At 50.9% G+C, this 27156-nt stretch overlaps 1 protein-coding gene across 1 annotated transcript; it reads right to left on the minus strand.

The window, feature by feature from the left end:
- Positions 1–1196: 1196 nt before the first annotated feature.
- LOC131216279 (somatomedin-B and thrombospondin type-1 domain-containing protein) lies at positions 1197–16905 on the minus strand. Its single transcript, XM_058210730.1, has 4 exons — positions 16469–16905; positions 5873–6067; positions 2360–2480; positions 1197–1549 (listed from the first exon to the last, which is right to left on the minus strand). The coding sequence occupies exons 1-4, from the start codon at positions 16725–16727 to the stop codon at positions 1213–1215; spliced, it is 912 nt and encodes a 303-aa protein (XP_058066713.1). The 5' UTR covers positions 16728–16905; the 3' UTR covers positions 1197–1212.
- Between the last annotated feature and the right edge of the window lie 10251 nt (positions 16906–27156).

Genomic DNA, 27156 nt, shown 5'->3' on the forward strand with positions numbered 1-27156 from the left:
AGCATAATCAAATCGTCTGAATGCATAACGGTGACAGACGGTGGCTGTGGGTCGGGCTCAGCGAAAGAAGACACTTCCCTCAGGCGCAGGTGTTTTGCCTTCGCCCAAAATCACCCATTTTCCATCATTTCCGGTAAGGCCCCGGCGCTTTTTTGTAACGTCTAATTGAATTGAGCGTGCCCAATGGGTTTGGCCCACTTTTCCAGCCCAACCTGAGGCGAAACAATAGACTCAAAGAGGACGGCCCAGAACAACCGATGATACCGAGCGTGGCGATGCTGGAAAGCGAGGCTGAATAATTCGCCCATAAACTGTCCCGTTTTTGGCCGTTCATCGCCCCCAGAATGGGCAGACCTTCCTTTGTCGGTTCCAACCCGCGATGGTTACTTTCGGATTTCAACGGCTATCGTATAGGAATTAGTAAGTCCATTGGTTTGTCTATTTTAATAAATACTTCAGTTTCTTATTTAACCGGCTTAATGGCATATAAAAATAGTCTAATAAAATACTATTTACATGTAAGAGTGTAGATGCTGCCATGTACGTGTACGTGTGTGCGTGTACGGGGGAATCCTGTTCTTCGATCCGATTCTTCGAACTGCGGGTTTGATAGGTTTCCCTCCGACAGATGCCTGACCTGACTGGTGGCGGTCGAGTCGGAGGGCCGCGAAAGGAAAGAACACAACCCTTGTGCTCATCGCAGGATGAGATAGGGAGCCTTTTCCCTAACCTGCCGGTTTGCGGCGAGGATCCTTAGCGGTTGTAACGTGTATCGCACTAGTCCACTCCGTCCACTGTTAATGCTTTTCGAAGAGTGTTTTTGTGGTATATATGTTGTAGCGGGTTTTTTTCTGCTTCCTGTCTTGCGCTGGTAGAGAGATGTTACAATTTACTTAAACGTGTGTTAGTAATATTATTTATCTATACACCTATAATACGCCTTGCGCCCGTTCGGGGGAGCACAGAGAAGAAAAAAATTCAAAATTAAATTTGAGCGCAGTGCTCCAAGTGAAAAAGGCCAACCAGGCTCTGCACTGACCAAACGTAAACGAGCAATAGACCGCGTCGGCCGGTCCCAGTGGCTCCAGTTACTCTAGTGTCCAGTGTGACTGTGTATGTGTTGGTCAACATGATATGGCGCGATCGGAAGGATCAGAGAATGGGGATTGGCTGGGCGGGGGGGGGGGAGTAGCGAACACAACCGGACCGCACTTAGATGAAGATAAACTGGGCATCACTCGAGGGACACTTTTTGGGCTGGCCCACCGTCAGGCGCATCCACTTGCCCCGGCAGGCCGGCATGGCCAGTGTCGTGAAGCGGGTGTTCCGCCCGGTCAGCCCATCGCCCCGGCAGCGGTACTTTGGCGTGTCCTCCGGTTCGTCCTCATCCTGGACCGAGTTGCTGGCGAGCGTGTCGACGCTTTTGTCCTCATGCAGGGCCTCCAGATCGCAGCGCACGATGACGCGCTCGCCCTCGGCCAGCCCACGGTAGGTGGTGTCCTTGTGGCACGCCTTCGTCGCTTTGATGACCTCGAACTCGACGCAGTACCTGGGGCGGGATGAAACAGAGCGAAAGGTGAAACGGGGCACGGGCTCTAATCAGCTCCCCAAACTGAGATGAAATTTCAATATCGCAACGCCCGAGGTGAGCGCGAACTCCTGATTCTGGACCTGCGACCTGGTCGGGGATCACGGTGTGACCACGGGTCGGTAAACACTGCAGTATCGTCGACTGCAGAAACTGAACCTCGTCGGAGTTCCAGTCGGGAAAAGGAGTACCCGAAACCACGCGTGCCAGCCACGAACTCTTGGATAGAGTGCGGATAGTAGACCCCACCAGCGGGTGTTGGATGGCCGCTTCAGAGTGGTGATTTGTGAGCCTGCAGACCCCAGACCACATGAAACGGTTCTCTTGTTGTGAAATTAATTTTCTAAATTCTTTATCAAGTTGGGATTCCGGTTAGGACTTTATCTGGATCTCGGAGAACTATCAAATTCCAGTTCTAGCGCGGGTTGGTCTTTAAACGGAACTGGGTTCTAGGGGCATGCCAGTTACTGTTGCCCCCGGGAAGGGGAGTGATTCCAATCGGCGCTGAAGTTAATTAAAGCTCACAGGCTGGCCTGTGGCCCTTGGAATAACATCCATCCAGAGGTCTGTTGTGACTCGTCTAGCACAGCCCTCGCTGAGTTTATTGCAAAATGGATCGGCTGTGGGATCCGCCATACGCAATATCTTCAGCAGCCAGCAGCTGGCGTGCTGGTGGTCCATCGGTCCTCCATCGGTCGTCCGTCGGTCGAAGGCTTGGCCAGCGAATCGACCAAATTGATTGAACCGCCACCGCCAACACTGGACACTTACTCATTGCCCCGGTTGTGCTTGAAGGCGTTCTTGTAGCGCAGTCGTAGATTCCGCCGGATGTCGCTGGTGTCGTTCTCGTGACGGCTCTTGGACAGGGCCGCCGGCAGCAGGAGGGCCGTTTCTGCGAAAAGGGTGAGAGAGAAAGGAACAGTGAGCCAAGTCTGTCAAACTGGAGGATGTGTCGGAGGTATTCTCGGCCGGCCAGAGTTGGGACCGGAGTCGCGAAGCGTGCAAAGTTTTGATTATTTCAGCAGCCCGGACGCCGGTTCCAGTACCGGTTCCAGAACGTCAGACGAGAGCGGAGCAAAGCTGGCGTCGAAGCGAAGGCCTGGCCTGACCAGCCTTCGGTGGCCGTCCCGATAAGGCTCGTGAATCAGGTTGCGGAAAACGTTGCGTTCTCGCTTATGATGTCCATTTTTGGCGAACGTCATGCACAGCACCGACCGACCGCACGGGAAGTTATGGGGGTTGCAGGGCTCGGGCGGATCACGACCGAACACAGAGCGCTTACTGCACCAAACTGGGCCCGTGGCATTGGCTCAAGCGTTTGTGAGTCGCCTGTGGGCTTTGCTGGGCCCCGGACCCCGGGTGCTTCTGTTTTGGGGCCGATAAATTCTCGATAAAGGGTTCGCCGAGCGACAGGCGTTCTTTCGGAGGACCGCTTTTTCACAGGTCGTAAAACGTGAATGGCTTTCCAATCTGCACCGCGGTGAGCCGTACAATATTGCGCATCATTTGTTGCCACCGTTCCGTTGTCGCTTTTTGTATTATTAGTAAATTATCGCCTTTCTATAAATTGCGTACGAGGATAGGCCGTTGGGGTTTTTGGGAAACCAATTTCATAAATCACTGGAGCCGGAGCCTATGCCATGTCCCTTGCAAGGGGATCATAAACAGTGGTTACGCGAATGGGAGAGGTCGGATTCGAGAGGTCGGTTTAACCCTAATACGCATAGCAAACAACATGATCACTTCCTTGGGATGTTTATTTCAATATCTACAAAAGTGGTTATCTTGTTAACGTTAATCGAAGCAAATGTTAACTGATTTTTAAACTATCCATTTTGTATTTAAAATTACATTGATTGAATAATTTATCTGCTAGAAATGTGAAACTCTTTGTGAAGCAAGGATAAAGGATCGAGTAAATATTTATTCGATGTCTCATCGAGTTTGGTTTGTAAAAAACTGAACCTTCAGAATTCGGCCGATACGGAACAGCTTAACGACTATCATTAACGTCATTTGGCATTCCGAACGCATATTGCGGGCATGATTTCTTCCTTCAATTAGTGATTCTTTCTGTTGAATTAGGTTCCATACTGCCGAAAATATCATATTTGCGGTTCAAATATTTGAGTCCTCGTCTGTTTTCGGAATGCTTAATCACGTACATGGTGTTGCCTTATTTATGGGTTATGCTCGTTCGATTATCATCGACGGGCACAATAATTTTTTTTAATAGTTGACTATGTTTCTTATCTTTCAGGAATAAGATTTTGAATCTTGCCAACCCATTTTCATTGAGCTTTTTACTAGATCCTTTATCTAGACATCGACAAAGAAGTATCGGCATTTAGAAAGCTTCCTTGATTAAGTTGTTGATGATATTCATAATTAGTCAATTATGAAGAGAAGCAAATGAATATGTACCCATCAAATTAGCATTAGCGCATTGAACAGTAGTCGAATTGAGGCAGACAGATCTTTTCGGTCCACCCAGTAGGTTGTGGCCAAACAGGGGTTCTGGATTCTCGAGCCTCGCTATTTTTCCCTCGTATGGATAGACAAATAGGTAGATCGTTAAAGCCTTCCTCCAAAAAAAAACCACGCACGATGGGAATCTACGATGGGGATCTTTTCAAAATTTACTTTTCAATTACTCGTCCAAAAAAGCGTGTAAACTCGGCGGCGATAAGGAGCGAAAAATCTGGCATCGCCCACCGTCGAGGAAACAGCTTCAAACAGCTTTATTATCACCCGGCCAAACATACGGTCGCGCTCGCCGAGGTCTATTAAAATGTAAATCCTGCAGTCGTGCTCCGAAGGCAGCTCCACGGAAGCGGAAAGGCATTTAATCGGACCTTCCAACGGACCTTCGCCCGGGACGCGGCACTCGGGAGGTGGCGGTATGTTTACTGTGCACTCCCGACGAAAATCCCACTTTCAAAGAGTTGTCTGTGGTCGTAAATTCAATCATAAAAAAGAGGAATCAACCACATGAGCCACATGAGGAAAAAAAACAAAAACAAGGCGGAAACATTAAATATGTTTGTCAGCCACCCGCCCGCTGGCAGAAAGGGGCTTCGGCCCTGTGGGGACCCTAATTGCGCGGCCGATCCGACAAACCGTTTACTACCACGAATAAATTCCTGCGCCGGTGAATCCTTTTTTGCGACCTCACGAGAGTGGAGCCACCACATTCGCGGGCTCCGCCAGGAGGCCAGAGTCGCCTGGGGGCCGAAAGTCGGGGCGGCGGCGACCATCAATCATCCAGAGTGCGGCCGAAAATGGTCGACTTTGGCAATCGAGGCGGAACAGTGAAAAGAACCCTGGCCGGCGCGCGTTGCTTCGAAAGGTTCGATTTGAAATGTGTACCGGCAGAGCCCGGGCCGGAAACGAGCACTCTCGCTCTCTTGCTCCCTGACAGTTATCGATTGTGGCGAGCGATAAAAGGTGTTTGGTTGGCCGGAGCCAAGCCTGAACTCGGTCCGGGCCGGGTTTGGGGCCACCGAAAATGTAGAAAATAAAAATACACCACTTTCAGTCGCGGAAAAACGAACTCGTTTAGCAATCGAACATGGACATGACGAACCAGAACCATCGGGCTGGTGGTGGCAGCAGCATCACCCGTCAAAATGCTGTCAAAGAGATTGAAAGATTCGGCGGCGGTTTCGGCCACGCTACGGTAACGTACCACAATAAAAGGCGGCCATTGTAACGGCAACGGAAACGGAAAACATAAACTGACACATCGAAAACAATATCTGTAGAACACGTCCCGTGTCCGGGACATTTCCAGTGCCCGGCTATCGATTGATGACGGACCAAACAGAAATGCCGGGGTCTGGAATGTGGGAAAAACAGGAACAATGTACACGCCCCTCATGCCAACTGCCAACTGCTGGCAGGAACTACTGGTCCCGGTGGTTTGGGTTATCCTGCCACTTTTTTCCGGGATATCCACAGAGCACTGCGGGATGGAACACTGAGCAAAACCAATTTCAATACGACTACTGCCACTTGGAGCTTTAAGAGCTTTTTGGAAGAGCAGGCCAGTCAATGTCCGGTTGGCCAATTAAAATCCATATCTGGATTTCGGGAACTTATTTCGCTGACCTGACGCTCCGGGACGCCCTTATCCGCTTCACGTTTGGCGTTCCACCTTTCTGACGTTTCATTCTGTCCGTTTTCAAATAAAAACGCAAACCGAGCCGGCCGTGGAACCGCGAGTTACAACAGTCCGAACATGGCGGAAAAGGTAAACCGACCGCCGAGACCAGCAGGACTTACCGCGCAGCGCCTTCCGGTCGTGATGGTTGTGGCACTTCAGGCCCTGGCAGCCCCGTTTCTGCACCAGCGACGGACAGTGTTTGCCACCGTTCTGCGGTTTCTGCTCGATGACGCGAGTCCGGGACATCATACCGTTGCCGCAGGCCGTGTCACACTCGCTCCACTGGCCCCATTCGCTCACGATGCAGTCGATTACTGTGAAAAGGAAACGAACCCAGAACAAAAAAAAAAGAATGAGCACATACTGCGAAGGACATCGTTGCGTTGTTGCAGTACTTTTAAATTACGCTTCTAAACGCGCACGGCACGAACCGCCGAACCATGGTGGCCGAGGTTTTTGCTGCACCCGTTCTTCTGGTGCGCCGCTTTGGTCCGGTCATGGTTTCCGCTAATGACCGGAGATTGTTGGGGTCTCGCGCAATTTTGTGCTTTTCTTGGCACGAGAAAAAAAACGCTGGACCTGAACCTGGACGCTGGACGCTAGACTGCAATTGCACTGGGCAGTAGCTACGCAGATTTTTTATTCCTCCGATGTTTTTTTGATCATGCAGCGTGCAGTACGTTAGACGCGTTGATGATTGCAGCCTTTTCAAACAACGTGATGAACTTCACGGCCAATTACAGTGTGACGGATCGCTGAAGGATGATTCAATTATTGACAACAACTAACGACCCGAAAATCGCATGCCAATCAGCAATCTGAGTTTGCAAATCAATATCGGATGCAATCATCATCTTTTCTCTAGTTTTTCAGTTTTTTTTTGGCAAATGCTAAACCAATTGCTTTAATTTTATATGACCCTAGGGTACTGGATTACTGCACTGTTGAAATGGTTTGCCATTTATGGCCAATAGACAACCCAAAAATTGATGCAGATCGTTAGTAGCTGGCTTGGCTGGCTGCAAAATGAACTGTTGATCCACGGCCTTCAAGCATTTTACTAGGCAAAGGAGCTACTCTGAAAAAATGTTTTGAGAATTTTCAGCTAACGCTGGTAAAATTGTAGTCAAAATTGCAACTTAGTCAAACTGTTTACTACAGCTTCATTTGTAGTGTCTCCTATCAAGTAAATATTATACCTTCGCTTTAATTTCAATGTTTATTTCAATTTTTGAAACCAATGAAACCGAAGGAAAGGTCTTTAAACATACATTTGCACGGAGAACTTCTACGTGCAAATCCCAAAGTAGACGATAATACGAGTGCCTCAGAGACGAAATAAATGTTAATGGCTATTTTAGACATGTTTGCCCGGCAGTGAATTGAGCCAAAAACGGAGTCCAGCCCTTCAATCTGCTTGAAGTGTGTTGAAGTGTGCTTTTTACAGCATTGTGTTACACGCTTTCGCTACTAATCTCGTAATCGATCGTGTCGTTAGATTCAAATCTAATCGATCAATCGAATCGGATCTAATCGTCTAAAACGACTCCCCTGTACCGCCCTGATGGCATTTTATATCTTCATCCATTTCGCCCCGCGAATCCATTACCGAGTGCAATTGCTTTCGAACGACTCCGACGCCGGTGAAAACAATGAAAACACGGAAGCCCTGCCACTTCGGCAGGACCTGTCGGGTTCCTGCCGGGATCACTGCCAGTGCACAATGCTAATACAGTTCAATTTATATTCCATTTTCCTAATCGACTCAGGTGGTTCGGAGAATGGCAGCAAACGGAACAACAACCAGAACAACAACGGGCCCGGGATTGGTAATAACTTTTGATTTGATTTGATTTTCTACGCCCTCGGTGCCAGATGGCAGACCCGCCCGGTACCCGGTCCTCACCCGCCATCTCGGGTGTTCTTCAATTCGTTCGGATCAATAAAGCGGCCAGCGTCGCCGGTCCCGATCCGAGGGCGATTTCGCAATGAAAACCCAACCCAACTTTTATGTAACGGCAGCCCGATCCTACTATGGTGCCAGGGCGTAGTGTGTGAGATGAGGTCTCCGAAAACCGGTACGGTCCACCGTGGACTGCCGGGTCCATCCGATGCCGGGCATGACGGGGTGCATTTTTGCCCCGTCGAGTCGAGTTGTGACTGGCGCTGGAACGGAACATTGTTGTGCCACGTTTTTATATTATTCATGTCTGGTGAGTGAGCTGCCATATGATAAATTGGGCTTCTGGCAGACCCGACCCGACCCGACTGCCAGAGAACCAACGCCAATCCACTCGCATTGTCCGTTTTGCAAATAATCTACGAAAGGAGCAGCCGGAGTTCCCCGGACCAAGCCATCTCGGTCTTGTTTTTGTTGTGCTCTATAAAAACCACTTACACGCTCCGAACACATCCTACCGGGACCTGGACAGCCGGTGCTGGAGTGGCCAAGTGTTTGCTCGCCATTGTTTGTCTAGTTAATTTAGTACATAAACAAGGCGGGATCGCCTTCGCCTTCCGAAGGACACCGGTCCTCCGGCGAGCGCTCTAATGTCTACTGAAACACAAACACGGACCACGGACGGCAGTTCGCTGCTCGATTACATCCTTATCACATGCACATACACTGCACACAGAGTGCCCTAACAGTTGCCAATCATCGAGCGTCAGGATAAGGGCTCAATAAGGGTTCGCAGGTGTTCACTAGGGTCCATCGGTGTCCCACGATGAATCCTGGGTCAACTAGTCTAGCTGATGGTGATGGACAATAATCGACACTTGCCGCACCGCCATCTTACCGGGCCACTTATCCGGAGTCGCAGCCAGGGACCTAACCTAATCGGTCCACCACAATGGCCAGCCTTCGGGAGCCTTCAGCATGCAGAGCAGCAGCAGCAGCAGCAGCAGCAATGACAGATATAAACTTTTATGATACAGGCCAACGTGCCCGGTGTCGGGGTGACTGCTGCAATCCGCCACTGCGGGAGCAACCACTCCTGACAAGGCGGTGAGGGCGAGGCCGCAGTTCCGAAGCCCACCGCAAACAGCGCCGAGCTTCGTCCGTTTGCGGACGAAGCTTTTACATTTTACGAGGCATGAAATATTATTACCTTTATGGGCCCGTAAACATCCGCGGGCCTTGGGCGGCGATGGGCGAGTCACTTTATTATGATTAGCGTGTGCCGCGCTCGAGGATCCTCCGGGCGCGGCCTTATGCTTGCATGTGAACGGGTGATTGACCCCGGAGAGGGCGTCGCGATGACGATTCCTGCACTCGGCGGGGTTACCAGCGTGCCCAGAGGGCTTGTGATGGAGTGTTTGTGGGATCGTTACGGCCGTGTTGCGGCGTGACGGGCAGCACGCACGCCAGGCTCGGGCTCGTTTAATACATTGTGAACTCGGCGCATTGGTGGCCCGGCAACACTTATCATGATTAGCGTTACGATACTGTCACGCACGTTACGCGAACGAGATGGGAATTTAATTCTTGGTAAAAAGAGTCACTCCCCGTGGGGCCGTGATTAAATGCCTGGTTACCAGCTACACGTGTAATTGGTGTGCGATGCTCGCCACAAAGCTACTTCCTCAACGAGACGGCCCGCGAATGTGGCTTCCGAAGAAATTCCGTCCAGTCATGCAATCCATGTGAAGGAATTCGCGGTGACCTTTGCGGAAGGTTGCAGCGGGGAGGTAGGTTCCTGTTTCACTGCTTGCGTCATGCCTGTACCATAACATGTCAATCACAGTGTTTCTATGCCACCTCGCGAGGGCGATTATCCGGGATGTCCGTGCCAACATGACAAGGGAATGGCAAGTTGTATTTGGCTTAGCATGTTGCTGGATGTAACGAAGTATTTGTTCAAATTCGAATGAGCATGTTACGCTACGTGGGCGCTTCACTCAAGGCTCCACACATGGGTCACTAAGTACCGGGGCTAACATGTATATCAAAACATTTTGTTATTAGTTGTGAAGTGATTCAATTAATTTAACTTCGTGACACGGTTTGTGGTGTGAGTCTATTCCGTTTATACATAGCAATAGATAGAAAATTGTTGTGGACCTCTACCATGGCCCCAAACAAATTATAATCGATGCTTAAGGCGTCTGAATAGGAGAGGTTTTGCCATAAAATATTGAATAGAATCACTATTTTTTTAACATGGCCCATGAATTAAGGGATTCAAGTTGTTCAAACCTCTACGGTGCTGAGCTTCGGAAATCGTTGACCAACGTGTCGTCAGCCACAAACCAACAGACCGTGCCACGTGCCAGGTGCGGGGATAAAGGTGATGTAAACATATTTTATAATCCCTTCTTTTAAAGTTTATACTTGTGAAAAACGATAAGCTGTTAGTCGATCAAAATTGTCCCTAAAAAATGTTGCTATGGAAATAAAACCAGAATACTACTCTTTTGAGAAAGACTCGAAAGAATATCGCAAACTCACCGGTACACAAGATACCACTCGTTGATTGGCACCCAAAAAAACCTCCAAAAATCTTATCACTGGGCGTGCAACATCCGATCGATGTTTACCATCGGCCAAGAACATTTCATTGAAAAACCTCTACCGAAGAAAGGGGCCAGAAAAAGGCGATACTTTTGGCCCAAGGAAGGTACGCCGATCGGATCACCGAGAAAGCAACCGAAATCTCGACGATCACCACTTTGTGTTCTGAGTGTTTGCCAAACCGAAAGCAAAAGTAAAGAACAGCACAACGGATCCAGGGTTGACACAACAGGGACACAATGTCCTTTTCTTCGCCGGCTCTATAATCGAAGCAGAGCTACTTGAAGGTCACCCACAAAAAAGGCGGGCCAGTAACCGAGCGAGCTCCCTTTGATCTTTTTCACGAGCAGACGAGATTCAAAACAGGCTCGAGAGCCCGGACAGCGAGGACCGCAATACCATCGATAGCACGGCGAACCGCTTTAATCCGCTTTAAAGGGTCCGACAAAAGGTTGAGGTTTTCCCGGGCGACATCGGGCGCTGCTGCTCTTCTATGTGAACAATTTTCCGATTTCCGTGATCCGTATTGCAAGCGTAAGAAATGCGAAACCCGAAACAACTTATCGCTCAAAATCCGCTGGTTGCGTTGCCCGGTCGAGGGGCTTAAGAAAAACAAGGTAGTGGCTGCCGTGGCCAAGCATAAAAAGTTCACCGTTGCATGCGAAATCACACGAAGTGCGGGCGGTGGGAAACAACATGTTCGGACATGTGATGGTTTTTAATGACAGGGCCACCGGGCCCCGGAGCACGGAGCACTAACTTAATCCTCCGACATCGCAGTGCCGCAAACGGTGGAAAATGAATGCTGCATAAGCAGCACATTTTCTATGAATAAGTAACAAGTTTATAGAAAAAGCGGGAGAGAGAGAGAGAGAGAGATTCAGAAAATTCCACTGAAGCGCTGGTCCCGTTTGTGGCTCAACCAGGCACAACTTTCCTGCGCCGGAACGTTGCCGGACCGAGTGTCCGCGTTGGTTTGTTTCGTATTTTAGTTGAAGCGATTTAAAAAGGACACTCTTTTGCACTTCATTTCGGGGTGCTTACGGCACAGTTGCAGGCTGTTCTGGGTGGTGCAGACCGCAAATTATTAGGTGTATCGCGATGTTTCAATACGGGGATTTTGAAATTTTAGTTTTATAAATTATGTAAATACGTTGGGCTGATGAAAGACACAATTCTTCCACCGCTCAGGCAACGTTTGAATCGCTAAATGGAAGATTTATCCTTCCATTTAGGCATCCCATTTCCTGTCGGTAAATCAATTGGTGCTTGGATAGGCGAGCGATCGCCGTCCGCTGCTGCTCCCGTAGCTTCTAATGGATAACCCTCAGCGAATCCAACCAAACCGAGCGGTCCTCCCATACGAAAGAAGCGAAGCAGCGCTACCTATCAAAACAGCTTTCCTGTACACCTAATACGTAAGGGCACAAAACAACCGGCTTCCAGTGAAGTGGATCAGACAGAAGGGAAAAAACATTGCTCCGTGTAATCTGACACCACAGGGAATGGCCACACCGCATTATTAGACTGCGAACTGTCACCAGAAATAATTTGAACGTTGCATTTCATTAACTTACAAAACTCGCCACTGGCACTGAAAAGAGTCCTCGAGCCTCGAGAACCGAGAACCGGCAACGGCAAATACGGGTGCCGGTGCTCCGGTGTGCTGGATTGTTTCGTGGAGCAGTCTTTCGCCGCGTGTTCGCATTTTCATGCATAATTCAGCCGATGCTCGAGACTCACGGAGCGCATCGGATCGCCGTTGGGGCCATCGGGTGTGCTGCAGCTAATATTCGCGCATACTAAACATGCGCCCCAACTTACGGGAATTGTAAGCGAGAGTCCCGCCCCGTCGCTGTCTTGCTATTCTAATGAAGGCGGTCGCCCTGGCCGTCCGTGGGAGTCGCCGGTGTTGACGGTACAGCATCCGCGGGCACACTCCGTGGGCGACCCCTGCAAATCAGTGAAGCGTAACTTTTCAACGGCCGTCGAAGCACATTTTTGCGCAAAGCTTCTTCGTCACGGGTGGCCGAGCCTTCGTTCAACCATTTCCGGTGGCCAGGGCCTATCCGGAGCCTTCGCCGGGCTTCGGGAGTTGTGTTTCGTAATTTTCTACGAAAACGACCCCGCAGGAGACGCCGTTTCGGGCGATCCGCCCAAGCGCCAGAACAAAGTGTAATTTAGATGTTAAATGTTTTGCACAGACGCCCACCTATTTCAATATGCCTGTGGGAGGGAAACTTGCCACAAAGAAGAAAACAGAAAAGAAATCCAACAAAACTTCACCTTCACTTGGCGCTCGGAGAAATGCGACCCAACGAGCCCCGACAAGGAATCCCAGGTCCGGACAATCTTCATTATCTCCGAGTTAAACTGTTTGCCCAACAAATTGGCTGCCGGCCAGGAAGTCGATGCCGGAAGCGATGGACTGTCTCGGCCAATAATCGGTTTCGGGGGGTTTGTGTGTGCTCGTTGGAGTAATACAATATTGAGTTATTAACTATTCTTGTCAAACAACAGAAGGAGAAAATCGAGATAAGAGCTGGCGTCGCCCAAGACTCGCCCGAGTGGATGCCGACCTCCGAGGCGAGGGTACTCTACTGATGGGATGCACTGAGGCGAAACCGACCTCCGTAAAGGGGTTAACCCTGCCGTCTGCCTCACAGCCACCGGCTGTGTTAGGCGACAGAGTGTTGACAGCGGCCAGAGCTTGTTGAGCATTTCAAGCACGTCCGACCGTCCCACGGCAGCATCTAAAATGCATCGAAAGAGACAGAGAGAGAGAGCGGGACAGTGATGGCCCCTTGGTGGCGCAACACGAGGTCCTCCCTTCCCTCCCGGTCTGATGGACTGCTTCTTATGAATTATTGAAAATTTGCATTTCCTTCGAGAGAGTGTTTGCATCGGCGCGCATAGCTTAGTGTGACCCAACAACGGTCCGGACCTGGCTGGCTGCATTGGATCCGAAGTTGGATTCCGTCGAGCGCCAGGATCCGTTCCGAGTACGAGTGCGGGATTTTAATGAGATTGATCTCTCGGCAGCAGTCACTCGGAAGCTCTCGGGTGGATGGAGTTTATGCATTCCATAATCAGTTAAAACATTCGCCCTCTCGGAGCGCCTTTTGAAGTGTGATTAACACAAATTCAATGAATAAATCAGATGGCTCTTTGGCCAACTTTGAGGTATTCCCGGTTCCGGTTGATCATTCAAATAGAATAACGTCAAGCTGTATGGCTAGCGTCATGTGAATGGCCTTTGCGGTGCGTTTTGAGTTAACGCAAAGTGATTTCTTATGGGTGATTTGATAGTTCCATCGGGACTCATGACTTCTTATCGATGACGAGAAAACGAAGGATTTGTAGGTCCGCCCCCGTTTGAAAGATCGCAGCCATAGAGTGAAAGTACCACCGATTCCATTCCTTTTGGACCCTAATTGGGGTGGATTGACTTTAATTCAGGAACCAACCCAATGTGGATCACTTTGGTCTGTGATCAGCAATCTTAAAAGGGACTCTAAATTGGAACTTACTGACAGTTGGTTTGGAAGTCGCTCTAGCTCGGTACCGATCGGAAAAGGGTGGACCAAATTCAAAAACTTGCTCGTACCACCCATGGGTCAGCCTGGACCACAAACTTTGTATAAAATGTCTGTTAGTTTGAACCGTGCTTTAACTCTTCGTAGTCGATAAACATCTTAATAGCTTAGTAAATAAAAAAAGAGTTAAGTAAAGTTTAAAAAAAATCAAACTAAATATCATGGAACAAAAAAAGAAAGATAAAAAAAGTTAAAGATGTAAGGAAGGAAGATGAAGAAAGCAATGCACGAAAAATAATCGAAAACGACCCGAACCAAACAGAAGCCACAAATTGGGTGATTGCGGGACGCTTTTATGCGGCATCGCCGCGTGCGGTGACATTTCGGAGTGATTGCGAACCGCTTGATGAACTTCAAAAGTTGCCCAACTCCCAACGCCTTGCCTTGGGTGGGTTTCATATTTTTTAATAAACCCCCGCCCGGCTTTTGTGCCAGAAACACAAACAGAAAATTGCGTTTCTCCTCCGAAGCTCCGCCCGATTCCGGTGCTCGTTCCGTTCGTTCACGCTGCCCGACATTCAATCTAAGTCTCCTGGCCCTGGCCCAAGTTTCGCACTTTGGAAACTTTGCAGCCCACCGACCTGCCCCCCCGTCGGGTTTTCGGCGCTCCTTTCCATCCCCAGCCCAGCCCTGCCCGTTGTTTTCGTTGTTTCGTTTCCCGAGTTTCCCGAGTGGTCACCGAGCGCGTGGATGGGTTAGGTCTTCGGTTTGTTTGTTTTATTTGGGCTCCGGTGCTTCGGATACTATTAGTTTCCTTCTATTTTCTCTCTCACACAAGCTTCCTCTCTCTCTCTGTCGCGTGGCATACATTACCATTTTCATTTGGAATTCCAATTTTTCGTCATTTCGGGGCTTTAGCTGCTGCGCGATGCGACTTGTGGTGATGTAAAAAGTTTACTACAGAAAGCGGTGTGTTTCATGAATTTCATTGCGACTTTTTGCGTCCGAGAGAGCGGAAGAGGACGAACGAGGACGCTAACGATGCGCCGGAACTTGCGCTGCTCGTTGACTCGCTCGCTCGAAAGGAAGCTAGTTAGGGGCTCCGCCGGAACCCGGGGGGCCAGTTTTGACGTGATGGCTGTGGTTTTCGTTTGCATTTTTATTCTACATTAGCTGGGTGCTGTGGGAAAGCTGCCGGGCCATGGATGTGCTTGGCATCAACTTATTCATAAACTATGACAATCTCCGGCTGTCTGAACTGATGTCTGCGCACCCTCGCGCCTGTCGAATCCGGCGCCGTCCACCCGATGAAAGGGAGAGGCCTTTTTTGCCATCCCCTGTTTCCGCTCTGCCGTGCCGCAACTGTAAGCCCAGCCCCGGGAAATACCCTCAGTCGCTTGGGGCGCGGAAAAACTACCATTTTAGATGCAAATAAATCCCCTCCCGTCGATGGTGGCGCGTTGATGAAAATTTCAATAAATAACGGGCTTAATGCATGACAACTAGCCCCGATTGGTCCCGATCCCACACAGGGGCCAATGCAGCCCAGCGATTTTTGGTTTGCTTCCGAGCACCCGCGGGGGAACTAATACATCAAGCACCGGGAAGCGGCTGAGTGTCGCAATGCAATGCGCATCACCGCTCGACGTCGGCTCCCGGAGGGCCCTAAATCAGCTGGGCTGTTGAAATAATTCCCCATCGAACCCGGTGAACCACCACCCGGTGGCCTCCTAAAAATAATATCACCTCCCGAGCGCGCATCCCGAGTAGTGCGCCAACAGCAGCTCGGTGCGAGTGCTTGATTTATGATCGCGCGCGTAGCGCCACGCTTGGATTCATGGAGTGCAGCATAACGATTAATTACGCAATCATTGCACCACCCTTAAACCCATCGCTGTCAAGCCAGGGCGAGCGAGCGAGCGAAGAAAGCGGAACCAAAATCCCGCCAGCAACTTGCCTAATCCGCCGCTCCGGACACGGATAGACGAAGAATTTATGGTGCGCCGCATATCCTAATCCTGCTCGGGATTTCCCCGAGAATCCTTTCTCCGATCAGGTCCGGTCCATCCCAATTACTTACTCCACTCTGGGACACAGCCCCGAAAAAGGGTACCCCGAAAATCGGAGCGCGGATTAATGGATCCGGCAGGATTCAGATCGGCCGGCCACTGGTGCTGGGGTCCTCGGTTAACTTTCGGGCTGACTGGTGTATTTATCATAGTGTCTGTGTGTGTTGTGCGGCGAAATCTCAGTGACTAATGGCGATCCCCGAGCACAGCGTGGAGCGCTGGATTAAGCGTGTACTGACAGTTCCCTGAAGGACCTCTTTTTCCGTTTTCGGGATGCAATTCGCTGATTAATTACCATCGATCGGTGATGAATGGTCGGGTGAAGCAAACGAGGGGATCGATCGATCAATTGGCGATTGGGGATTGAGGGGCGACCCCGATAAGTATCCTCGATGGAGGAATAATCGGCCCGCGGGAGGACACTCGTTTTAAATTGTCAACCCCCCCTTCTCTGGTGATTCGTAATTTAAATACGTAACAAGGGACCATCGAGCCGCATGATTGCATACCATCAGGCGTTTTTTTGTTTTTGTAATGTTCAGAAGCTCAATTTTTAAGCAAAAAAACTGCCATCCCTATATTAACGTAGGTACTTACCGCCGCAGTGCGATTTGAAGTCATCGCAGCAGTCGCCGAGCTTGAGGCAGGCGTGATCACAGTAGCACGGCTTATCGTTCAGATCCTCGATGATGGCGTTCAGTGGGGCCTTCTGCACGACGCACGACGAGTCACGCCCGTTGCAGCAGAGCGTGGCCTCCCGGCAGGAACCGGCCGCAACCCCGTCGGTTAGCAGCGCCACCAGCACCGCGGCGACCGCGAGCACGTACCATACACCGCACACTACCTTGGCTCCCATGTTACCGCCCGGCCGCCGTTACGCTGTTGCCAAGTGCAAGTCTACTACTGTCCGCTGGAGAGAACACTGCGCTTACTGCACTGGCTTGCGGTGCAAATTGAACCAACAACGGCGCGACGCTCAGCAACCCGGTGTGTCTGGCACGCCACCGTGCGTGGTCCTGCAGGATGCTCGTCCTGCTGTGGCAGCTCTCTGTAACGGGCAAACGGAAAAGAAAAAGTGACGTTAACAGTGCGAAGTGAAAATGATAACAAATTGCTTTCGCTTTTTTTAGGGCGATTTGCAATCAAAAAGGGAAGCATAATTGCACGGTCCCGGTCCGGAAAGTCCAGTGGACGACGACGACGGGCCGGGTGGTTCGCTGTAAGAAAGTAGCCAGAACGGAACGGAGTAGCCCGACTTTCAGTTCCTCGCATCGATGATCTGACACGCGGGCAACTCTGCTCTCCTTTCGGTTTCGGTTTCTTGTTTGTGGAACTCCCAGGAACTCCGGCCCGAGAGAGGACTCGAAGAAGGATTGAATTACGGGCGAACTTTCGCCCGATTGATCATACCGCTCGGCACGGTCCCGAAATTCGCCCGACTCACCCCGGCTACGGTGAAAAGAAATCGGAAAGAATTTATTGCATTTCACTCGATCACTTCACAAAAAAAAAAGAGGGAGCCCAGCAAAGGGAGCGAAGGCCGAGAATCGTGGGAAGGAGTCGCGCAGGAATTGAAAAATCGAATGCCAATGCCAATTCATTACGCTACGGGTTGAATTATTGCTGACAACGCCGATGCGTTATCGTCGGAAACCCAGGCCCAAGATTACTTTTCGCGTCCCGGATTGGAATTGGCCATTTTTCGTACAGCTGATTTCCGGTCCACGTGTTTTCAAGTTCGTCGACATGAACCGATGATAAATGGGGTCCCAACCAGCAGCCCATGGGGACCCAACCCATCGTTAACGGCTTCTCGAAGTAGAACGTCTTAATCTGTGGCGTAACGCGAACCGCGGAATTATGGCGCCCCGTGTCAGCGCCAGGAGCTGTCAGCGAAAGGAGACTTTACCGGGCGGCTCGTCGTCGTCTTCGCTTTGAATCCTGAAAAACACCCGCCGAGAAGAGGGATTACGGACGACACGAACCCCTTAAATCTTCGACGCCCCGAGCCGAGGGACTGCTAACAAGACACAGTAACCCATTAGCCGCCCCGAACAAACACGTTAATGTGGCCGGGCCCGAAAAAATCTGCACAAACGAATTACCCGCGGCTCACGATACTCTATCTTCGCGCTACCATCCGTGGACCTAAATTATACCCCGGCAAACTCCGGCAAACTCCCCACGGCACACCTTACAAGGCGCCTCTAGGAGATAGCCTCTTCGGGTAGGAGTAGCGATCGGACGAAGGAGACCTAAGTAATGGCGGTAGAAAGTCGCTTCCGCTCGATAGCCAACTTTAATTCTCGACCATTCATCTCCCCCGGCGTTGTGTGTGGGTTGCGCCGCCCGTGATTTGTCCATGTCCGACCGAAAAAGCTGGCGATCGGGGGTCTCTTATCGGGTGACAGTTCCCCCGATAGTCGGCATCCGATAGGCGGCCAACCGCTGGTGAGCTAATGGCCGGACCAGAGCTGCCGACCAGATGTCAGATCAGGCTAATCGGTATTCCATTCATTTCTCGGACCCGGCCGGCTACCACACCCCGCCCACCGGGAGCGCCGGGTCCGTTCCCTAATAAGGTATTTATCGACGAAACGCCTTGCGGTTCGGTTTTCTCAGGTTGCTGCCGGCCGGTGCCGGGTGTTGCCCTTTCTGGGAGCCAACTCCGTTGTTTTGGGGCCAATCGTCCACGACGACCTCACCGTCGACGGCTGTCCGGTTGGGGTCGTGTGTAGAGAAACCAAGAAAACATGGAAAGTTAATCTGTCCCCGCCAACCGCCAACCCAGGGTCCGCGGGAGATTTATGTCCCCGGGCAGCCCCGGGTATGTCAGCAGATCGACAGCCCAGTGTGAGAGTTTGTTCATTTTCGGCCGTAGCATTGGCAACCTGTATCATCCTCCGCAAAGCGAGCGTCAGAAAGATGTGTCCGATAACCCATCACACCGTCCGATGCCGGCGTGGATCATCATGCGTCGGCATGGCATCAAGATCGGTGTGCAGATCTGCAGGTCCTGTGGCGGGGAGCAGATTTACAATTCAAATTGCTCGGGTAAAACGGACCCCCAGAAGGGTGTAACTTCACGCCCACGGCCGCTGATGACCGATGAAGGGGCGAGATAGGGGCCGGGAAGAAAGTCGGGACCATTATAGGGCCACGGATAATCCTTTCGGCCAACGCCGGATCAGCGGACGGGCTCGCCGGGGCTGGGAAGCGATCGGCATTAGTCGACCAAATGAGCCATGGGATGAGTTTTGAATTTCTTCGCGTTCGCCTTCACGTTCGGCACCGATGGACCGTGTTATTTGAAACGGAGCAGAATAAGCGAACAGCTCCGATGCTGATAATCCGATGCCGATAATGTTTCGGTGCTCGGAGACAGGTATTGAAATGTGCCTCCCAGCGTGGTACAAGGGTCAAGGCAAGCTGAATGGTTGGTTTTGGCGATAGGAATTTAGTGCGAGGCCCGAGAATATAGGAACCAGAGACCCGTAGCAGTAAGACCCGCACATGAATGATTTTGCATTAGCAGACAACCGTTAATCGTGAGCCACGCAGAACAGATCCTGACAGGAGATAGTTTCGGGCGAAAGCAAGTTCTAGGGTCAATCAGAAAGTGATGCGGGTTTCACGATGAAAGCTTCGGCTGTCGACATTGCTGTGATGGGCGTCGATTAGATCTTATTACTAGTTTATGGATAGTTATTTTGGGATGTGGGCTTATGGTCCTTAATGTACCATGCATCCAAAGAAACTTCCTTACACAAGACGGGACAATTTGACTCGAGTGGTGTCGTGAACAGCGAATACTGTCTTTGAAGAGTTTGAATAAATACAAAGCTTTCAAACATAGTTCTCACCATAAGAGTAGAATTGGCGCTACATTAAATGAATGGTAATTTTCATTTACTTTTTTATGCTTAAGAGTGTCTTTCATTTACTAAAGCGGCAACCCCCGAGAGCATATTAATTCCTCTTACTCATCAGGGTAGTACATATTTTGATTGATGGGCTGTTTATTACTATTCTAGAATGCCAGATAAGTTCTGCTACACGAGAGGCTCCTAAATGAAATTGCTCCCAACGACCGAGGAGCGGAGAATTTAAATGAAAAACTAACCGAACCGTAGCTAGGCAGCTTCGTGGCAGAATGGATCGCTTCATAACCGATAACGCTACACTAACTTGCAACTATTTTCTGCCCCGTTCTGTTCGTTGCCCCGACGAGCCGGAAAATGGCCCGGCCGGAAAATGGCCCGGCCGGAAACAGGTCGCTTGCCTTTCGCTTTCCGTTGCATCCGCGCGTTGGCAAGGACCGCCTACCGATACTCAGGTGTCCGGAAGCCGCGCGACGTTGTCTAGCTCTTCGCTAAGGTTGTTTGAATGTTTTATTTCCCGCGTCCCGCGCAGCCAACCTCCATCCATGGACACCTCCTCCAGCTAGTCCTGTGCCATTGTGCCATCCGCTTCTTGCAGGTCAACGGAGGGTAACATCCTGCTGCCACCGGAGCGAGAATGACAATAATGCACCGGGATAGGGGGGGTGGGGACAGACAAAAAGGCAGCAGAAAGGAAGCAGAAAAAAACGGCGAGGGTCGGAAAATGAATGGAAAGCTCATGCATTTTCAATTCTCGAAGGAAATTGACGTAGGAAAAGGAAACACTGAAGGCGCACCCCACCGACAGCTGGGGGAGCGGAGTTTAAACATTTTCCGCTCCGGCAAACACGCTGCACCGGTGGATCCAATCCGGAAAAGTGTTTCACCGGCCTGCCGGAGCGCTTCTATTGGTTGTTCTATTGGGCTCCATTGTCCCGGATGCGAGGGGTCCGTGAGGGCTTTCGTGGCCCGTGGCCCGGGCTGTCTTTTACAGGCACAGACCATGTCTTCGGAATCGATGATCGCGCGCCTCGCCATGTCACACTCCGGAGCGAAGCATTTTATGACGGATCGACAGGCGGCTTGGGCCCGATCGGAGAACCGGTTCGGAATCGGGGCATAAACGTTATTATATCACGGACTGCCGCCGTCGCCGCACATCAGCCCCACGGCAGCCTCCGATGTTTGACTTATTGATGCATTTGATTGACACATTCGTTAGCGCGAGCATTGAAGTGACTGTGTTGTCTGAAGCCCCGCGATCGCGATCCCGAGCCCGGCCCATAATTGGTCAACCGATTGTGAAACCGTTCCCGCGGCGCCGAACGGAGCCTTTAAACGTGCCACGCGCGTTGCAGGGTTGCTCTACAGAAATGCGAATAGGGCTTCTGGGGTCGGGTTACCTGCTCCCCGAACACCAGCCGGCAGAAGTGTTTAATGGGGCTGTGGAGCGTGCAATTTTCAACACCCCACAACCATTCGACACCTACACGTGGATCGTGGTTTCCCGGCACTCGAGGGCGAGGTCAGAGGCTAATGTCTGCGCGAAGCGATTTGGTAATGCCAGCTGAGGCACCCATCAGACGAGTACATCCTCGGGTGCTACCGCTCGGGCGGGCTCATCAAACGATCATTATTCAAATTTGTCTTTCGAAGGTGTCAATTGATAGCCAGCCACCGCCGACACTAATGATCGGGTGGCCCGAGAGTGGCGTTGAGCGGTTCCTTTCATGGAACTGGGGCCTGCGTGTATGCAAGGATCGATTATACAATGGGCTGGGGGATCATCAACCCATTGCGCAACGCTGACACGCCAGGTTTGCTCCGAAATGTTTCGCAAAGTATCATTTGAATAAACAAACAAGAGAGCGTAGGGCTTTGGCGCCTGAAAGTATACCATAAAATAGCCAACACGACTGTCGACTACGCTACTGTGCAAAACTTATTCATGGGACCAATAAACGGAACCGTTCGAACCGGAACGTGGTGCTGAATATTTCAACCAATCAAACAATAGCGCTTTATCACACTTCCACCCCGTAGAAATTTTACAATAAATGTACGAATCCTGGCGGTAGATGAATAATGCTGCAATGTGACGCATTTTTGGCACCCTGCATCCTGGCTCCATAATTTATAGCTTATTTTTATAGCCCAATGGCTGTCATTCACCTTCACGGCCATTCACCCACCTCCGATGTGTGACTCATACCAGCCGATGCCGATGATGTCTCAATCAGGATTGCTACATAACTGGCCAACGCGGACCCCATAAAACGTTCACCTTGGGTCATATATTCTCTCTCTCTCTCTCTGCACGATCATCATCGTTGTCGGTGATGATTTACTGCGACTGACCACTGTGTGGAAAATGAAATCGAACGCTCCACACTCCGCTCCGCGGTGAAACGGAAACGTAAATTCACCCATTAACGAGCGCATATTTTATGCTCCGTGCCGGCGTGCACTTTTGGGCGCAAACGCCACTATCGAGGGGGGACCGTGGATTGTGCGTGGCCACCGGACACCCTGTCCTATCCGTCGGCCGTCGCGGGCGCGGGCTGCGAATTTGATTGATAATTTATGCAAAGCACGTTTTATTTCTCATTTCCTGGTCCTCGGGCCGCCGCCGCCACCGGGAATCAATTAATTAATCGAATCGTCCGGGTCCGCGAGTATGTCCATAAATTTCGCAACCGGTGGCGTCGCGGATTACCGAGAAGCGCTTTTAATTAAATCCCCGACCGGGTTGGCACTCGCTTCGTCCGCTCGGGGGCCGTGGTATGTTTGCTGAATCAATATTCTAGGCAGGGTTTTCTGGTGGGGTTCCTACACTCACAACTTGTGAGGGACACCGCGTGCGAAATGGACACCAAAATTAATTGATAAACCCGGTCGCCGGTTTGCGCCGGACTAAGAATTTAATTTACACTTTTTCTGTGGGACTTTCCGTGGAAGCTTTCTCTCAGCCTGTTTTGGGATCGGGTGGCGCGCCTAGCGTGGGCCACCTGATCCACTTCTGAGTCCGACCACAGAAAGACGGCTCGCCGGTTACAGCGCTGGTTACATTAATAAATTTCCGGCCCAGACGCTGGCAGCCACGCAGGGTGCGCCCGATTATGAATGAGGCGCACGCTGGGCGATCCGATATCCGATGCGCCACCCCTGGGAGGCTTCACCAGAAGGCTCTGGCCGCGGTGGCTCCTAGAGTTACCGGGGCTCCAGGGCCACGAGCAGGGTTTCTGGTCTGGCTAAAGTTGGGGCCGGGACGGGCCGCGCCAGAACCGGCACCACCCGTCGTGAAGGTTTTAATCACCCAAGTTCCCTCGCTTGCTGGCTGGTGGGCCCTTCCAGCGGGTTCGTGTTTCAGGGCTTCCCGGAGCCCGGAGCTCTCGCGGACTCCTGCGGTCGTGGGTCGGCTTCCCACGCTTCCACGAGCCCGGCCCGAAGACGGTGACGAAAACAAACCCCCGTCTCGGGGGTTTTCCGTTTCGCTTCGGCTTCGTCTTAATTCTATCACATGGCCGACCGCTGCCAGAGGTTCTCCGCTCGCCCGTCGCCCCGTGCTGGGGCCGAGGGAACAAGTTTTTAATTTGATAACAAACCTCGGGAACCGAGACTGCAACGAAAATGAATTAAAAATCACACCAACCGACCGACCGACGACACTCGGAATGGAAGTGAAAAAAAAAACGTGGGGACCCGCCGACGGGATTCGGGATCCTTCAAACTTTTCCCAAACAGGCGACATTGACTTTGGTGAAGTGGCGTGACTTAATTTTGTGTGCGTTTTTGAACATTTTTCTTCAGTTGCGTGAGGACTGAGCACGTGGATTGGTAAGTCCAACAGATCGTTTGGAAAACCGCTGTAATTTTTCATAGTTTGATATTATCAGTTTTCAGAGAATTCCTATCTTTGTAACTTTTACCCTGGTCCTTTCCTTTCAAGGGTTGAAGATAGCCAGCAGTCACAGTCAGCAGAATAAAGAAAGATATCTCAGCGAATTTCTGATATTTTTGGGACATAGCCATATCGTTGGTGCTTATCGATCCACGTAGTAGCCACAAGGATACGGCAAACCTGTTGGAACCCTTTCTTCAATTCTAATTTATTTTTAAGTACAAACTTCACGGATGGTTCACCGCTTTTTCTCATTTTAACGATGATGATCGTGATTTAGAGGGTAGTTCCGTTGGGTCCCCATTTGTTACGGTTCTAAAATAAACCCACCGGTACACCTTGGTGAGTTGGTCACCGGCGTCTCGGCCGCGGCAGAACAAGGACACGCGAACTCTGCAAAATCAAATGTCCTGTGAAAGTAAGGCAACCCCGTGTTGGACCCAATCCTTCTCCGAACGCAAAGTCTACCCATCGCGTGTCCTTGTTCTGGGGCCCTGAAAAATGAACTCGGTGCAGTGACCGTTTGGTGCTTAAATGAAGTGAAAACTTCTTTCGGAAAATACTTTCCAACTATTCAGAGCTGTGTTGAGAAGCTGCAGAGAGTGAGCTGCACCGGGGAGAGGTTGCCCGGTTGCCTTTGCCGATTACAGCGAAAGTTTTCGACTTGAGAATAGTTCAGCCATGTGCTTGATTCGAATTTTGAAGTTCCGAGCCTGGGATGAAATCAACCGACAATTTGGCAAATTAAGTTCGTTAACAATCAAGCAGACGGCCCAATAACCTGTCCGAACGACAATGGACGCCGTGTTTGTGTTCTTTTCAACCATAAAATAAGAAAATTGATCACCGCTTCGCAGGACTTTCGATTAGCCCAAACGCAAGTACGGCCGGCCTAATCCTTGCCTCTTGTCGGTGTCAGCACCTCTCGCCAGACGGCTTCAACGGGCCCCCCAAAGGTGAAGCACAAATTATATTCTCTAATGAATGCGACGGTCTCCTTTAGACGGGGTTTTATTAAATCCAATCTAAACTCCGACTCCCCGTCGTGTCACTAAGACCGGAGCTCTAATCTTGGATCTGGCCGGCCGGCCGGCACCGAAAAGGCACCCAAAAGGGAGGTCTGGGTACCCGTGTCCTGATGCCAATCTTTCGGGTTTCCGGCGTCCACGCTCCGGGATTAGCAGTAAAGCGAACGAAATAGAGAGAGAGAGTCAGAAACATGCTGGGAAACGACCGGATATCAAATCTCACAAATGAGCCGTATAAAAGAAATTATTTTTTCCCATTCCTATCGCTTTCGGTGGCTTTTGCGTACCGCGCCGTTGTTGTGTTGTTTCCTTCCTCGGACATGTTTTTTTTTGTTCGCTGTTTTCGCTCGTAATTCTCACCGATCCCACGCCGAGATTCTTCGGGCTAACCGGGTTACCGGCCAACATAAAAATGCGGAGGCAAAAAAAAACCAACCGAGAACATCCCTCCTTGAGGTTGCCGTTTCATGCGTTTAAGTGTTTCCGCGATGAGGGGCCAAAGGAAGGCACGGTGGCTGGCCGCTTTAGGCCCGCGAAGCGAGAACGAAAGTGAGGCTCATCGTTCGGGCACGGCCACTTGAGAGCGTCGAGGTCAAGCACAAGAATCTGCCGTTCGCCGGCAGAGGAACAGCGGCGCGAGAGGTCATCATCGCGCCACTCCGGAACGCTCCCCGCGGGCTGCGCGTCCGTCGTAATCCACATTCATCAACAAGTTGCCCAGCCAACGGGCAGGCCCTATGGCAGCCGAAATGAAGAGCAGCATAAGAAGGCAGCTCTACAGAAAGGTGAAAAAAGGACTCGGAGCGCGCCGGTTCCGAGTGGCATTCCGCAGTCCGTACCGGGCAGCGACGCGTGCATCAAGGGTTTGCCGAATTAATTATAGGCTTTCGGTCTCGGGCCGTGGGGAAACGGACCGAAGGAGGGCGCGAGCGAGAACGAAGCCGAAAAGACGGGGCAGAACGACAGGAACGAGAAAAATAAGGGTAAAACACGCGGCGCAAGTTAGTTGAGAAGCAATTAAAAAAGGGTAACTAAAGTCAGATCATCTCGCAGGAAACGGGCCTTTTGAATAATCATCGCTAATGGAGGTGGAATAAATTATGGGAGGATCATAAAAAAAAGTCTGGACCCGGGGTGGCCACTCCAAAGTACGAGCCCACAGGCGAGCGTTCCAATGCAGCCCAGCCGAGCGCGGTTCTGTGGCTCGTCTCTACTGGGCAAGAATGCAGCTCGCATGAAATTAAATGCTCATTGAGTCGTTAGCTAAACAAACAACCGAGCCCCAATGGGCCAATTAATTACATTAATCCGATGCAAACACGGGGTCCTTGGAGGTTGTGTCTTCACCAAGAAAGAACTGTCAATTCAGCCCCACGTTCTTTCCGTACATAAGTTATGAAGTTGTGATTTTTATGTTTAGTGGATGACAAGTCCAAGAAATTTCATAGATATCGATCACCGATAACATTTGGTGTAATGTGAGCTAAAACATAACTACTCGAAACTGCTCGAAACTGCTCGAATTTGGTTTTGAATAGGTAATCATGGTCCAATATCACCGTTAAACATTTCAGCAGCCACCATTCGGACCATTTATTCTCTGAGCCTCACTGGAGCTCCACTGTTTGGTTCGGTTGGGCTCTGCAAGACGGAGACAGGCTTTAAAGGCGTACAGCTTTGGTTGGCCGTTCGTCTTCGCCCACCATCGGCGGTGCGGTCCGGTGTGGGTTCCGAAGTACAACCCATTATCTGGCTCATCATCAACGGCCATACACTAGCGCCCACAACCTACGGCGCTGGATGCTGCATTGCGAGGGCTCAGCGCAGCGCAGAAGGTGTTTATCAACATTGACGGTGGTTCTGGCACTTTTTATTCTCCACTCACACCGTACGGTGAAATGAAAACAATTTCTAGGTAGCACCCCGTTGGCCCCTGGAACCCCCGGGATGGGTAAACATTGGCCCGAGTTCGCATCACTGCCTCACCTTCAGTCGAAAGTGTTAAGCGAGCGAGGACTTCCAAACATAAATCCACCCGATTCTCGCCCCGAGGCTCCCACCGCGCGAAGTGTTTACCTCTAAACGGTGCGATTCGTGGCGGGGCCAGAAGGGCCAAAGGGCGCTGGAAGGGCTGAAGTTGATGAAGTCAGAGCAAAGAAGAAAAAAAAACGTTAAGGGAAACATTCCGAAACGTCCACTCGACGGCAACGGTGCAATCAACAGTCGTCCTCGTCGTCGCCGTCGTCGGCATGTAATCCTCTGGAATGCGTCCTGATTTTCGTGGTCTCCTCTTCTCGCTCCGGAGACCAGCGGATTTATTTATTTAAAGGATTTCGACCGTTAACGAACGTTAACGTCCTCTGCCGCCGACCGTGCCGACTCACTTTAAAGCAAAACAATTCACCGGTACCGGTGCCGCTCGGTGCAGTTGGCTGGTCGCTTCCTTCCGGGGATGGTTCAGGGAATCGTGCACAG

This window comes from Anopheles bellator, chromosome 1 (assembly GCF_943735745.2).
Source record: "Anopheles bellator chromosome 1, idAnoBellAS_SP24_06.2, whole genome shotgun sequence".
Lineage (NCBI taxonomy): Eukaryota > Metazoa > Arthropoda > Insecta > Diptera > Culicidae > Anopheles > Anopheles bellator.